The sequence below is a fragment of the Pollicipes pollicipes genome, unplaced genomic scaffold (genome assembly GCF_011947565.3).
Source record: "Pollicipes pollicipes isolate AB1234 unplaced genomic scaffold, Ppol_2.1 Scaffold_3671;HRSCAF=4307_pilon_pilon_pilon, whole genome shotgun sequence".
Classification (NCBI taxonomy): domain Eukaryota; kingdom Metazoa; phylum Arthropoda; class Thecostraca; order Pollicipedomorpha; family Pollicipedidae; genus Pollicipes; species Pollicipes pollicipes.
The window spans coordinates 84,481-100,455 of NW_023596349.1; the positions used below are offsets into that span (position 1 = coordinate 84,481).

The 15,975-nt window shown below is 49.5% G+C and overlaps 1 protein-coding gene across 1 annotated transcript in view; it reads right to left on the reverse strand.

The window, feature by feature from the left end:
- LOC119092919 (cuticle protein 21-like) overlaps nucleotides 1-15,755 on the reverse strand; it is a gene marked incomplete at both ends in the record, with an annotated part of 88,532 nt that extends 72,777 nt beyond the window's left edge. Inside the window, one exon of the mRNA XM_037215817.1 lies at nucleotides 15,510-15,755. Within this exon, the coding sequence (XP_037071712.1) occupies nucleotides 15,510-15,755 (246 nt within the window). The remainder of the gene's footprint in view (nucleotides 1-15,509) is intronic.
- Nucleotides 15,756-15,975: the final 220 nt, after the last annotated feature.

Genomic DNA, 15,975 nt, shown 5'->3' on the forward strand with positions numbered 1-15,975 from the left:
CCTGGGCTCTGATGCCAGAAATCCATACATTCAGAGAGTTCGGATCAAATTTTAAAAGAGGCAGCTCGATATTCGTGCCGTCTCATTGTGTGTAATGCTCGTATGTTAGTCTTCAGTTTCCAGGGTATTGCATTTTAATAGCTTGCCGCCTGGGCTTGCAAAGCCCATCATCATGTTTGTCAAAAAATTGTACGTTCCTGGCACGCTGATCATGTGCACCTACCTAGAAATGGCTTGTTGACTATCCGCACGACTGATTCTAGTCTCCGTTTGCCTCTCATCATTACGTCCGTGGTCTGGCGGCGAGTTGCGCAAGCGCATTAGAGTCTTGGCACCAGTGACGTCACGCTAACGTTAAGCGAAAATAAAGCGAGAATCACCAGCCCGTTTTACCTTGTTCTTGTTCCGCCATTGTTCCGGTGCAAATATGCTATTAGTTGGTTATATTTATTTCCATCTTCTTCTCGTCTTTTCCAGCACAGGCATTTTTATTAACACCCTTTTAAAACGCTCCTTTGTCCAATTCCGTGGCTCACTATACAAACTTTTCCAAAGTAGATCATTTACGCCACATTTCAACAAGGCCACAACATGCCATAGCCTTGACTAATCTACAACTTGGAATTCGTTATCAACTTTTTCCTGATCACATCTTTTTCATGTTGACACATTCCAGCTGCGATTCATGCAGATTTACTCTTAAGAGAGAAGTGATAGCCGCATTGCTGGTAAAAAATCCGGAAAATAGAGAGATAGGTGCGTTCATATTCGTTATTCGGTTATTTTTTTGTCGACCAGCGCATGTTTCCGAAACACCAACGCATCTATCCCTCCATTTTCCTGTTTTTGTTCTACGAGGAATGAAACTACACCTGCCGTTTTGTTTATACGCATAATGTTCCTCCCAATTTCACTCAACAACCTACGTGATTTTGATTTCCCCCTCATTGGAGAAATGGCTTACCTACGTGCCAAAAACTTGGACACCATGGAATGGTTAGGCTTCGAAGGCTTTCACCTAAAGTTATTGGGATAAAACAAGATTTCGCCTACACCACAACCGGATATTGCCGTGTAAACCCTTATTATGTGTGCGGCAACATCGTCGCATTTGAAAATGACGTATCCCAATATGCATGGGGTCGAAACGTTTAAGGACACAATTCATTGCTGTGAAAGTCAATTGAGAGCTTAATGAACTACCAAACACTTCGAAACAAAACATGCATGTACATGCATCTGTTTGAGCGCCCAGTGTCTGCTCCCGCCTGAGTTAATCTGAGAAATGCTGTCTGGGATGACATTTTAATTGCATGAACTATCACAAATTTTCATTTTTCTAAGCTTACACCATACCTATGCTCCTAAATTGTGAATTCTCGTCGCATCTAACCCACGTCACAATTACTTTCGGATGAACAATGACCAGAAATGAAGCGAAATGGATGTGATATGATGAGGCAAAATGCGACTTGGGGATTAGTTATTGGGGATTAGTTGTTGGGGACTTAATTGGGAATTTAAGGGAAGTACAACTTACTTCAACGCATCGTACCGAATTGCTGGGATGATTGCTCTGAGTTCAGCGCATTGCCAAGAAAGTTCGATACGAACCCACTGCGTCATAAGCTACATGTTCTTTGTCATCTATCATCCAGCTCACCTGTGAAAATTAAATGACGTCCATATACGTCATGGGTTACATTCTGGTCAACTCCTAAGAGGTGGGCGTGTACGAGGAATTCCGTGCGAATTCGTCAGCGCAGCCGGTGACACCGTTGGAGGCGTCCGTTCACTGAAATCTGACCGTGACCGTCTATCAGTGGTTAGCGGCCGACCTATAAAAGCGAAAGCACCAAGGGAGTAGACACCACTTGTACTGCACACCCGGCCATCAGAGCACACTATGCAGGTAGGTACTGAAATAATATCATTGATATGGTGTCCTGGTTACTGCTGGACAGTCTATTTCAAACCATATTCGCTCTGAGATTAGCCATATACCTTGAAATCCACAGATTTATGGTAGCAAATCTGCGCTGTTTAAATGACTGCTTGATCCGTCTAACATCCCCTACGACATTGCAGGGTTTCGTCGTTGCCGCCGTGCTGGCCGTCGCCGCCGCCGCCCCAGCACCGGAGACGCCGGGCTACAAGCCAGCTCCGGCCCCCTACCACCCGGCACCCTCCTACAAGCCGGCCTCTTACCACCCGGAGCCCCAGTACCAGGAGGAGGCCAAGCCGTTCGCCTACGACTACGCCGTCAACGACCACTACACCGGCACCAACTTCGCCAAGAATGAGGAGAGCGATGGCCACAACACCCAGGGATATTACTCGGTGGCTCTGCCCGACGGCCGTGTCCAGCACGTCAAGTACGTCGCCGATAACTACGGCGGCTACAACGCCGAGGTCACCTACGAGGGAGAGGCACAGTACCCCGAGTACCACCCTGCTCCTGCCTACAAGGCTGCTGCCCCGGCCTACAAGCCTGTCCACAAGCCTGCTTACGGCCATTCCACCCCGGCATACAACCCTGCGGCGTACTAGTTAGTGTTAGAACGGGTGCCTATTGAAATATATCCGTTGGTGTGTCATGATGCTTTTCGTTTCTTTCCACGCGTTACTTCAATGAAAAATGTGTGTTAAATGTGCGGGCTGGACGGAGATAATTCTGGGCTTTACACCGCTAAAGTATATCTCCTCCGGCTGTGATAAGCGAAGTCCTCTTAAACCGGAGCTATATACCACAATAATGTCTATAATGACGAGCTATTGATGTCCGGTCATGGATACAGCGTTGTATCTATGGAATCTCTTTAAATTATCTAGATGATTGCGCTGGAATTCAGCATGTTATTTCAGGAAACAAAATTTCTGTATTGATTACAAGTGGTAACCTATGGGAGTATCACGCCGATACTAACTGACAAGTGGTCTTACAGGTGGTCCTACAGGTGGACAGGTGGTCTCAGCACATGGTCTTATTACACACCTCTGACCGGCGACCGTCTAAGGGCTGAGCAGATTTCCTCCCTGGTCGTTGGAGGACGCCCAAAACGTGACAGGCGTGTATACTACGTATACAGTGCCACGGGGACATCAAGTTGTCATTTTATGGGGTTATGTGACTCTTGATGTCTGTATTGGTCATTAAGTCATGGCGCCTACCGTGAAGACTGGCAAGATATTGTTGCTTCCACTCGCCAAGATCGCAGTTGTCTTCCTTGTCCTGAGGTATTCTAGAGCAATTTATTCTCCGACATGACGACTGAAGAGTTAAGTTAGATATGCCTTGCGAAGCTGCACCAGATCAATATCAGACGCTTCGTGCGGCCAATTTAGATGTGCCACAGCGTACTAAAGTATTCTAAAGCAATTTGTCCACTGACATGACGGCTGGACAACTATGTTAGGCATGCTTTGCGTGGTTAATTGCACCGGATCACCAGCAGACGTTTTGTGAAGCCAATTTAGATGCGTCGCATCGAAATATGTTATTGTCCATTTAGAGCCGCTGCCCCGCCGTGGTCGGCGACTCGCGCTCAATCCACTCACTGGTGCTTCTGTTTAGGAGGTGCGCCGCGCCGGCGCCGCGACGGCTCGGTCCGGGCTCCGCCGCTCGAGCCGCCTCGGTTGGGCCGGCGGCCTCTCGCGCGCCTTGCCTGCGCCATCTAGCCTCGGATGTTCGGTGGATGTCGAGGAGGTTTGTAGGCACGCGTCACTGCCATCGTCCCCGCAGCTCCTTGTGCGCCGGCTGACCACCTCGATGCCGAGCTGAGCTGAGCTGGCGGTCGCACGCGACAAATAAACCGAACACTGTCTGCTTGTTCGCGACGGATGTTGTCCCGCGCCGCCCGCGCTGGTCTGTTAAGAGCTTCAGTGCTGCTAGTCTGTACCTTGCGTTGGTTACTGTGATAGAAAACGTTGGCGTAGATGTCATTATTATCTTGGATACATGCAACTGCTTGCCCCTAGGTATTTGGGAAAATGACTTTGTGACAGGACAGCTTGGGTGAACGCCAGTCATCGCACCATATCTTTGAAAATCAGCTTACTGCGTTACTAAGTGGAAATACCAATTTTTTCTCTGCATCATCACTCGCCGATAGGACAAAACCTGGCTTTCATCTTAAGTTTCAAGTTGCTGATGACCTGTAAGTGTGTCTGACTGATGAATTGCTAGTGTAACTGACTGATGGGCTGAAAATGTGACTCACTGATAATTTGCCAGTGTGGCTGACTGGCGACCTGCTGCTGACTTACTGATGACCTACCAGTGTGGCTGACTGATGACCGGTTAGTGTGACTGTCTGATAAAGGCTAGTGCAGCTGACAGATAAGCTGCTTGTGTAACTGCCTGATAAACTGCAGGTTAATGACTTGCAAGTGTGACTCAGTGGTGACCTGCTAGTGTGACTGACTGATGACCTGTTGGTGTGACTGGTTGAATGTCCGATATGGTACCACGTCGTTGAAATGCAGTTTTTCCTTCGCATCATCTTGCGGGGATAGAACAGAGCTCACCATCTTCATCTTCAGATTCCAGGGGCTGATGACCTGTCAGTGTGATTGGTGGATGGCCTGCTAGTGAGACTGACTGATGATCTACTACTGTCACTGACTGATGACCTGCTAGTGTGATTGGTGACCGGATGGTGTAACTGAATACCTGCTAGTGTGACTGACTGGTGACCTACTAGTGTGACTGACTGATGACTTGCTAGTGTGACCGCTGGTGCTTCAAGTGATGTAGTTTTTGTCCAATGGATAATCGGCCGTCTGATCAATTAGGGCCGAATGTGCATGTTTGGAAAGAGTGTGACTCAAACACTGTCTCCTCGTTCCAGATCAGTCATGTTTAATGTGTAAGGACGATTTAGTCCAAATATTGCTTATGCCCTGCAACGTGCACTACAGTTCTTCTGGAATACGACACCGCTAGTATCATCACATATCATTGAGCACAGATGTCTCATCTTCCCAGAATGCATTACTTTTCAATACGTGTATACCTACAGAGAAGACCAGCAAAAAAAAAACACTTTTTTATCCAAAGATTCCTCGTGTGCACAACGGATAATGTCACACCACAACGCACAATTTCAAAACGCCAACACAACTTGCTCGTTTCTAATACGTCACATCCCGCTTCAGCTCGGGACAGCAATATTTTGGGAGGACTTGTAGGCAGAGATCTAGGACTTATACGAAGAGGCCTCTGGTCTGTCTCCCGGGGTGGCTGATGTGGATGGCCACATGGCCATATCATGGCCATGTGGCCATGTGGCCATGGTATCATGGCCAAGCCATGATAAGCCAAGGAAACCGTATTCGATACTAGCGCCACGTAATTTGCGCGCTGGGATCACCCTCCAACAAGCCTCAAAGCTCTCGCTTTCCACACTACTGGTACTTGGTGGGTTAAGTATGAAATGGATGTCATGAAGAGCACCAGCAAAACACGGCTATACAGCTTTTAAACTGACTTTTTAGTAAAGAACATTATTTTTTGGCAAAACCCAAAGCTGTGCAGTTATGAGAATGCTCCAGTAGACTGGGTTATGTTCCAGTTTGTTATTGCTAACGCATCATTGTTATGTCGATTCGCAGTTTATGTGCTTTTTGCGTGGGAGATATGGGTTTATTGGTTTAGTTTTGCTGGAACTGAAGCATTTCTTTGGAACAATTACTCGCATTAGCACGCCGAAGTCTACATGGTCACGCACAAAACATTTCGTGATAGGCCACCCAGCTCTAAAGTCCCATTACCAACTGCCGACTACGAGAAAGCATTGTGCTACATCAGGTGGCTGAGCGAATCGAAGAAGAATCTCAAGACCGCGACGGTAGAAAAAGGGGTACTGTGGACTAACAAAGCGATCCCTGTTCATGATCTCAAATACGTGACAAAATTGATCGAGAGGGACTTATATCATCCCAAAAGAACTATCAGCAAGAAATCAAAGAAAGAAAGGGAGTGACACAGGCAACGCCGCCACCGCGAAATTCAGCAAGCTTCTTGATGTCGCGGAATGCAAGTGCAAGCCTCAGTGCAGCTTTCCATGCCCAGTTGCTTGCGCAGTGTATCAGGAGGAGGTTGCCATGAAGGACCAGTGTAGGCAACGGAAGCTTACCCTGGGGTCATATGACCGGGATACGACTGTGACTAGGGAGGCTCGCGAGGTGCGGAGGGTGGTCAGACAACTTCAAGGGCGTCGTGGCTCGGCCGCCAGTGAGGCGGTGTCTGCTGCTGAACCTGAGCCGCCTTCCCCGCCGACTGCTGAGCCCGCGCCGCCTGCTGAGCCAGCGATGGCTGTTAGTGCTAACCCCGAGCCGCCTGCTTAGCCCGAGCCGCCTGCTTAGCCCGCGCAGCCTGCTGAGCCAGCGCTGGCTGCTAGTGCTAACCCCGAGCCGCCTTCTTAGCCCGCGCCGCCTGCTGAGCCAGCGCTGGCTGCTGGTGCTGACCCCGAGCCGCCTGCTCCGGGACCAAGTGGTCTCAGCGCTGGCGATTCAGCCGAGAGCACGGATTCGTACACGGTTCCGTACATGGTAGAAGGTGGCGGCGACGCCGATTGTTCGTTCCGGCTGAGACCGCTGTCACTGTAGACTATAACGTCAACGATCTGACTAACACCGCTCTGGCGGTTGACAGCCACGATGGCTCGAACCGGGCCGCTGCTGCTACCATTAAAGCCTTTCAGCAAGACAGCAGAGACGGACTGGCTACTTGAAATCGAATCCCATAGATCCTAAGAAAATCTGCTGCGCAAGGGACAGAGCGAAAAAGGAGACAGCTCATTAAAATTTTGAAGCAATCCACGAGTCAGGTTTGACCATCCTTTGCTCCGACAGCCGCGAAGGCAGGGGCTACATGAGCCACACGGAGCCGGACGGATGCCGTCGAGAAACACGTGGTTGTCATCACTGACTGAGCAGGCAGCCGCTACGTGACTCATTTTACGTCGAGTTCGGCCGCGCGCTGCACCTGTTCAACGAGCAACTCTCCGTGAGCTCGCAGTGCGACGGTCACATCAATGTGTTCGGCTGCGATGGCACGTCCGTCAACACCGAAACGATAGGCGACGTGATCCGGCTGTTTGAGCCGGCCACTATGTCACCCGTACACTGGTTCATCTGCCAGCTGCACGGCAACGAGCAGAACCTCCTCCATCTGCTGCTGAGCTTGAACGGCACGACCACGGGATGGAAATTTTTCTAGACCCATCAGCAAGACCTATGCCGGAAAGGTCTGGGAGAGGGGCGTTGTGACATTTAAGCCTAGGTCGGGGTACGTGCCAAACCTGCTGGTCGACCTAATTCCGCAGCTGAGCACCAACCAGCAGCTGCTGTACCTTCTGGCCTCCGGCATTCAATACGGCTCTGTCCGAAACGTAGCAGTCCAGCGGCGAATTGGGCCATCGAACCATGACAGGTAAACATGAAAACACATTATGATGGATATTATAGCAATGAGTGTTAAAAGATCATCAATTATCAGGTTTATATTTTATGCGCTCACTGTTAAGCATCTACTTATTATCGTACTTTGTGCCGTGGTATGTCGCATCATTTGCTGGTTGGATCACGCTTACTAGCATATTTGTTGATATGTATTCCATCACATTTAAGGACTATGGACATCGGCACAATTACATGCACTAAGGAGGCACAATTATTTTTGTATGATCGAATGCTCAGTTCGTAGCGAGTTGTTCTAATGTATTCGCTTTTGTTTTCAGATGGTTGACACTGCCCGCTCGTCTGCTGCTAGTTCACATCTCTACCGAGACCTCCAGCAGCGCTCTCAAGGACCTCGTCCAGTGGGTGGTCGGCCACTATGTGTCGGTATGGTCCGCCATCCGGCAAAACAGCGGCTGCGACTTTGGCTTACGCAACTTGTTCCAGAGCATCGCGCTACTCCGCGACTTGCCGCAGCACGCATAGGCCACGGTGCAGCCAGCCCGCCAGCCAGACCAGCGTAACGGGTACTGGGTCCGTCCGGAACAGCTGCTGCTTGACATGGTGTAGGATGAGGACCGCATGGTCCGCGAACATACGGTTCCGATCGTCGCGCCGCATTTCTGCTAGCGCGGGATATCTGCCAACGCGCGTATTGGGTCTCCCGTCTGTAAGCAGTTGCTGTTTGGGCCGGTGTACCGAATACACAGGCTCGGCAAGGAGCAAGATGTGCATGGGGTCACCCTATCGCCCCCCCCCCCCTGTTTTCTACGTCCATGGTACAGGGTGCTACAGCAGACAATATATTCTGAGTTATATGCTATGCATAGTTTAGTTTGCATCGAATGAGTTGTCTTAGAGAAGTGAAAGTCTAAAGCAATACGAACCAGCATACTCGTGCAACGAGTTCATACTCAGCAGCACATAAAGCTTCCGCCAGATGATAATCAATCTGGCAATGTCTGCTCCGCATATTAGAACATTAGACCTTAGAACAAGACATTCTCGTACGACGGCCGAAGGAGCGCTCGGTAGCATTGTTTGTATACGCAAAGGTATTTTGTGTCACTTTCCGCCCACGGCTTGGTGTTACCTGCGGCGGCGGACGCCGCCCGGCAAGGGGTGACTGCAACGCTGGAAGTCGGTTTACGGCGATATTTCGATCGACTCGCGCCTCACGAATTTAAGTTTTTGGAAACAACTTTTGCTTTGCCGTGTACTTTTTGACTCCTGCCCCACATAATTTATTTGTCTCACTTGATTTTGTTACTGATGACACACCCCAGTGTCACGAGGAAATTAGGTTGTCATTTTATGGGACTATGTGACTCTTGATGCCTGTGTGGGTCATAAAGTCATGGCGCCTGCCGTGAAGGCTAGCAAGATGTCTTCCCTTTCACTCGCCAAAATTTTGGTTGTCTTCCTTGTCCTGACGTATTCTAGAGCAATTTATTCCCTGCCATGACGGCTGGACAGCTAACCTAGACATGCTGTGCGAAATTGTACCAGATCATCAGCAGACGTTTCGTCCGACCAATTTAGATGTGCCGCGTCATAAGATGCTATTGTACATTTAGAGCCGCTGCTCTGTCGTGGTCGACGATTCGCATTCAACCCACTCCCTGGTGCTTCTGTTTAGGAGGTGCGCTGCACCGGCGCCGCGACGGCTTGGTCCGGGCTCCGCCGCTCGAGCCTCCTCGGGTGGGCCGGCGGCCTCTGGCGCGCCTCGCCGGCGCCAGTTCGCCTCGGACGTTCGGTGGATGTCGAGGAGGTCTGTCGGCATGCGTCACTGCCATCGCCCCCGCGGCTCATGGTGCGCAGGCTGACCACCTCGATGCCGGGCTGAGCTGGGCTGGCGGTCGCACGCGACAAATATACCGAACACTGCCTGCTTGTTTGCGACGGATGTGACCTTCGCGTCGCCCGCGCTTGTCTGTTAAGACCTTCAGTGCTGCTAGTCTATACCTTGCGCTGGTTACCGTGACAGAAAACGTTGGCGTACATGTCGTTAATACATTGCATACATACAGCTTTTGCGCCTTGGTATTCGTGAAAATCATCGTCGAAATGCAGCGTACCGTGTTACCGAGTCGAATAGTAACTTTTCCTCTACGTCAACTCGTGGCGATAGCAGGGAGCTCAGGATCTTCAGATTCCAGGGTCTGTTAACCTGCTGGTGTGAGTGACCAGTGACGTGTTAGTGTGACTGGCTAGTGACCTGTTTGTGCGACTGACTGATGACCTGCTAGTGTGACTGACTGATGACCTGCTAGTGTGACTAATTAGTGACCTATTAGTGTGACTGACTGATGACCCGCTGGTGTGACTGACTGATGACCTGCTAATGTTTCCAAATCCCATCCAAGTATATGTGTATATGTGGCCAAGTATCATGTTTAATGTGTAAGGACGAGTTAATCCAAATATGCTCATGTCCTGCAACGTGCGCTACAGTACTTCTGGAATACGACACCGCCAGTATTATCGCATATCATAGATCACAGCGGTGTCATCTTCCCAGAATGGGTAACTTGTTCACATGTGTACGATAACAGAAAAGATCAGCATAAAAGCCACTGTTTCATGCAAACATTCCTCGTATGCACAACGCATAATGTCACAAAACAACACACAGTTTCAAAACGCCAACACAACTCGCTCGCTTCTAATACGTCACATCCGGCTTCAAGCTTGGGAGAGCAATCTTGTGGGAAGACTTGTAGGCAGAGGTCGAGGACTTATACGGAGAAGCCTCTGGTTTGTCTGCCGGGGTGGCTGATGTGTAGGTCAGGGCAGCAGATGTGTAGGTTGGGGCAGCAGATGTGTAGGTCGGGGCAGCAGATGTGTAGGCCGGAGCAGCAGATGTGTAGGCCGGGGCAGCAGTTGTGTAGGCCGGGGCAGCAGATGTGTAGGCCGGGGCAGCAGTTGTGTAGGCCGGGGCAGCAGAGGTGTAGGCCGGGGCAGCAGAGGTGTAGGCCGGGGCAGCAGATGTGTAGGCCGGGGCAGCAGATGTGTGGACCAGAGCCGCAGGGGTGTATGAAAGAGGAAGGCCATTGTACGCAGGGGCAGCAGGCTTGAAGTCAGGTTGATGGGCCTGGGCAGTGGACTGGTAGGCAGGTGCAGTTGCTAGATAAGCAGGGACAGCTGTCCCGTATGTTGGGGCAGCAGGCTTAAAGATGCGCTTGTAGGCTGGAGTGGTAGCCTTGTAGGACGGGGAAATGCGCTGGTGGGCAGTGGTGACGGTTGGCTGATGGGCGAGGGTAGCGGTCTTGTATGCGGGCTGGTAGACATTGGCAGCAGTCTTGTAGGCAGGAGCAGCGTAGTACTCGGGGTACTGAGCCTCTCCCTCATAGGTGACCTCAGCGTTGTAGCCGCCGTAGCTGTCGGCGATGTACTTCACGTGCTGGATGCGGCCGTCTGGCAGAGCCACCGAGTAATATCCCTGGGTGTTGTGACCATCGCTCTCCTCCTTCTTGACAAAATTGGTGCCGGTATAGTGGTCGCTGACGGCGTAGTCGTAAGCGAACGGCTTGGCCTCCTCCTTGTACTGGTACTCTGGGTGGTATGACGGGGTGTCGGGAGCCGGGGCAGCGGCGACGGAGGCGGCTAGGGCGGCGACGACGACGAAGGCCTGAGGGTAGAAATGTAGTCTATTATTCTCACTGGAATGCGTTTCTGGTCGGAACTGATACCGCGTCTCTAAGTGCTTTCGACAAATTTCTCGTAACTATATAGCTACGGTAAACATGTTTTATAGCCTGAATATGACATCTCATTCATTTTGTATGCATGGACACAACTTCAGATGAGATGACTGGCATAGCAAACAATATCGTAGTTTTAGTTGAGCGATTGGTGCGCACCTTCATGCTACACGCTTTGGTAGCGGAGATTGCAGTGAAACTGATACCTTCTCCACAAAGCCTTCGCTTTTAAGCGCCAGCTCCAAGCCGCCGATGGCCTGAGGTCACGGTCCGATCCCTCCGCATGCGACCGTTTAGCGATGGACCAACAGCTGGGCTCTCACGGCCACTCCCTGTTGGTCACGCCCCTCCCCGCACGCGGCGACCCTGCGGCTGCTGACCCATCCCAGCGGCAGCAGCCTCGGACGCTCACCGCTCTACCCAGGCTCGTGACGTCAGGCTAGGACGCGACCTGACGCCAAGCCGAGCCAGCTGATTGACACAAATCTTTACTTCCTTAGCTGTGGATGTGGAAGTACGTCAAAAACCACTGTCTCGCAGCCCAGCCATAATGCTTATCGCGATCATACATGTCATGTCATGTCATGTCATGTCATGTCATGTCATGCCATTCTCTTGGTCCTGTCATCACGAATGCCATGTCATGTCGTGTCATGTCATGTCATGTCATGTCATGTCATGTCATGTCATGTCATGCCATTCTCTTGGTCCTGTCATCACGAATGTCATGTCATGTCATGTCATGTCATGTCATGTCATGTCATGCCATTCTCTTGGTCCTGTCATCACGAATGACCTCGCCCTTTCAGAACAGGAGGATAAAGGTGTTAATGACTGCTCTGTCAAAACCACTAGAGGTTGAAGACTGTGAGGGCAATGAACCAGACATGACAGAACAAACACATAAGATCTAAGGCTGCAGAGATCGGCACGGCTTCAGTTTGTGACTACCCAGTTCGTCCTGACCTTTCCCTGACTCCCTGGCTAGGCGTTGAAAATGTTCTGTAGATCATTCATTCCAGATGAAGGTATTGTAATAAATATAACATAGGCTCTCCCGACCGGCGCTACCAGTGACGAAAGACTGGCGGGGAGGGTGCTAGGTCTCCCCTTCCAGTTGCCAAACGGAAACATGGCTTTTTGCTGCCCCTTGAAATCTAGGAGATTCCATCATGCTGATGATAAATACAGCGAGGGGTGAAAAAAACTTCCGAATCACCGGGCATGACTGGTGATTAAAGCTCATGCTTTTGCGAAGCAATTGGTGAAAAATTTCGGAAACGCAAATCAACAATGATAGACCGGACCATGTCACAACTTACTAACCCAGCTAAGCGAATTTCAGAGCTTAGTATTGATCTGTTCTTGTTGACACTTGCGGGGTGATCATGTGTAGAACACATGTCGAAATGTTAGCGTTTCGCTGTACGAGCAAATTGAGTTATACGATGCTTCCAAACATAGTAGCCTCAATCTGGCATGTGCCAGAAATATACTACAACCTATACCATACTAGTGGTGACGTCACAGATCAACAGTGGCACGGTGCTTTTCCAATGCCGCTCAGATTAGTGCTTTCCACAGATTTTTTAGCCAAGATTCACTTCAGATGCTCAGCAGTATACAGTACCAAATAACTAGGCGTGTTACCAGTCGTAAGGATCGTGGTTGGTCGTAGCATTTTGCGACGAATGTGATCAATTTGCTACGCAGCGTTTTAAGCGTCGTGCCACTTGACACAGTTGGGCTGGGACGCTCACCACGCGGTAATGCGCTGAGTTCAGTGCGAGGCTGTTGGCGGCCGTTAATTGTGTTCATACCGTGGGAAGCTGACATGTTAGAAGAACATAGCTAATCGTCAACTTTTTAATGTAATAGCGTTAAGAAGCCACGCTGATCCAGGATTGCTGTCGAGAATAACAGCGGCTTTGAGGTAAGAGACAGAGCATCACTGTTGTAAGCCTCTCACACTGCCTGTTGCACATTCGGCTTAGCGCACTGATTGGTGGACAGGCGTGAGTTAAAACGCTTTTCATTTTTAGTATATTGCATATAAAGCTGAATGCAGTTAGCACAGATGTTCAAAATGTCATTTGCGTCTACTGATACCAATATGGCATGGGTTTTGCTCTGAATAATTTGTACCATGTTAGGAAATGCGAGTTCTGTGCCGATAATGATTATGCCAAGATAGGTAGGTCGCCCGCACGCTCAGCTGATTGCACAATGACGTCACAAAACCAAAGGTGATATTGTTGTTAGGTGCTTGTAGAACCATGTTGTCGGTAAATACAGGGCTAAAGGAATGCAGTTTTACAAAGAAGTAGGGCTGAGCGATGTAGGTGGAGGGGGGGGGGGGACAAGGAAAAATGACTGAGTCTGCCTCCAAAATGCACTCGAAATTGTTATCTGCACAGATTTGACACACTGTCTTCACAGTTGGGAGGAGGAGTGTAGTCTTTCGAAATTAGTTTGCGGGTTAAATCCTAATAATCATTAATATCAAACGTAATGACTAAAAAAGGCAAATGACATTGGGAAACTACATCCATGGTTAGGAGCCACAATCGCCTTTCGCTGCCTGAATAGAAAATTGCACGCCTCCAGGTTGGCCATGCCACGTATGCCTTTATCTGATAATTTCAGAATTCAAGTCTCAACCATCATTCAGCGCTTGATGGCCAGCAAGTGGTACTGAAGTGCAAATGATTGAACTCCCGAAACAAAGATCATTGATGGTTATGCCGCATTGCAATAAATTTGTCTTTGTTTTGTAGTTGATTGCATTTATAGTTTTATTACATCTGTTTCTGAAAATTCAGCTCCAGGTGAAAATTTAGACGGTTCTAAATTTCGTCGGTGAGGGAAAAGACACTTTTCTTACCCCTGCATACCGCGTCAAACTTTGCACAGATTCAGGCAGTTAAATATTCAATCTTTTGGTATAACTTCCAAGATGCTGCCATGCCACGACCATGCCACGCCATCTGTATGTCAGTTAATGGGCAAGTCAAATTTCCCGAATAATCAGCTGCAGTTTGCTCTTGGCCCTGTCAAATATAATGGAGCGCTCGGGTGAAATTCGGCACATTCATTTTCTCTTCAAAGCTTACTCTCAATACTGTTCTTGACTTTTTTCTTGTTTTTAAATGCATCTTAATAGATTCATTGAATTCACCACATTGTACTCGAGTCACCATTCGTGTCGTTTCCAACAAAAATTCTTTTCACCAGATTCGTGAGGATTTTTTGTGGTAAGTTCAGTGTATTTGCGAGGAACATTATTCGCATAGATAAGACAGTAGTAATGGTCTTATTCCTCGGCAAAAAACCAGGAGAATGGAGGTAGAGATAGGTTGATATTTCGGGCAATAGGCCTTTATCGAAACAATAGCGGAAGTCGAATCCACGTAATCTTTTTTTGATATCGCAAGAAACGAACCTGGATATTCTGGTGCCCCGTAATGTGTAAAAGGCAGGCTCCCAGTACCACTGACTGTGTCAGATGGCTGTGGAGGAACTTGTTAAGTCATGAGCAATGCACCGTGAGCATGAGAGTGGGCGGAAAGGTTAGGTGATTGACAAGAATCTTCACTTCCTGTGGATGCGGTGTGTGTGGAAGTGTATGAAGGACCATCGACTCGAAGCCCAGCCATGGTGCTCATCACGATTCCACTTTCCACGTAAATCTCCTGGTCATCTTCTGCTATTGTTTTAAAAAAGGCGAGCTGCCGAAATATTAATCCACCTCTATCTCCATTCTCCTGGTTTTTCTCCCAGGAATAAGACTATAACTGCTGTCTTATCTATGGGTATGTTTTTACCTATGATATTTACGACATGGTCTACGACATGGTCATGGTCTCATGACGGCATGTATTCCTATCTCATGGCATGGTATTATTATTATAGTGGTTTGCTCTTCATACGAAATTAAACTGTTTCGTTTCGATTCAGCATGGAGCCACCGCTTACTCCAATAAAGTGTAGGATGAGTGCGGTAGTCTGAGGATGGTGCGACGCTTACGCCACCATCAACAGCATGTACACAGCCTAATAGCATCAGCCGCTTACCAACAATAACAACACAGATTACTGAGCGGCAGTTTTATTGATAAATGTTGTTCAGGTCATTGCAATGAATAGAACACCTCCGTGCGCACATTTAACGGGCGTCCCTCATACCTAGTACGCCGCAGGCTTGTGTACCGGGACTGGAGGGCTATAAGCTGGCTTGTATGCCACGGCGGCAGCCTTGTAGACGGGGGAAGAATCGTGGGCAGCAGCAGGCTTGTAAGCCGAAGCGGCAGCCTTGTAGGCAGGAGCGGGGTGGTACTCGGGGTACTGGGCCTCTCCCTCGTAGGTGACCTCAGCGTTGTAGCCGCCGTAGTTGTCGGCGACGTACTTGACGTGCTGGACACGGCCGTCGGGCAGAGTCACCGAGTAATATCCCTGGGTGTTGTGGCCATCGCTCTGCTCCTTCTTGGCGAAGTTGGCTCCGGAGTAGTGGTCATTGACGGCGTAGTTGTAAGCGAACGGCTTGGCCTCCTCATTGTAGTGGGGCTCCGGATGGTAAGAGGCCGGCTTGTAGGCCGGGGCGGGCCTGTACACCGGTGTATCCGGGGCTGGGGCGGCAGCTGCAACAGCCAGCACGGCGGCAACGACGAGAGCCTGCAATGCCATAGAAGATATGCTATCAATGGTCATTCATCTTTGAATAGTTCCTATTTTTGCGAACACGATGCATTGGCTTGAAAAGTCTCTAACACCCGACAAATTACTGCACCAACAAGATACTTCAAGCACATAC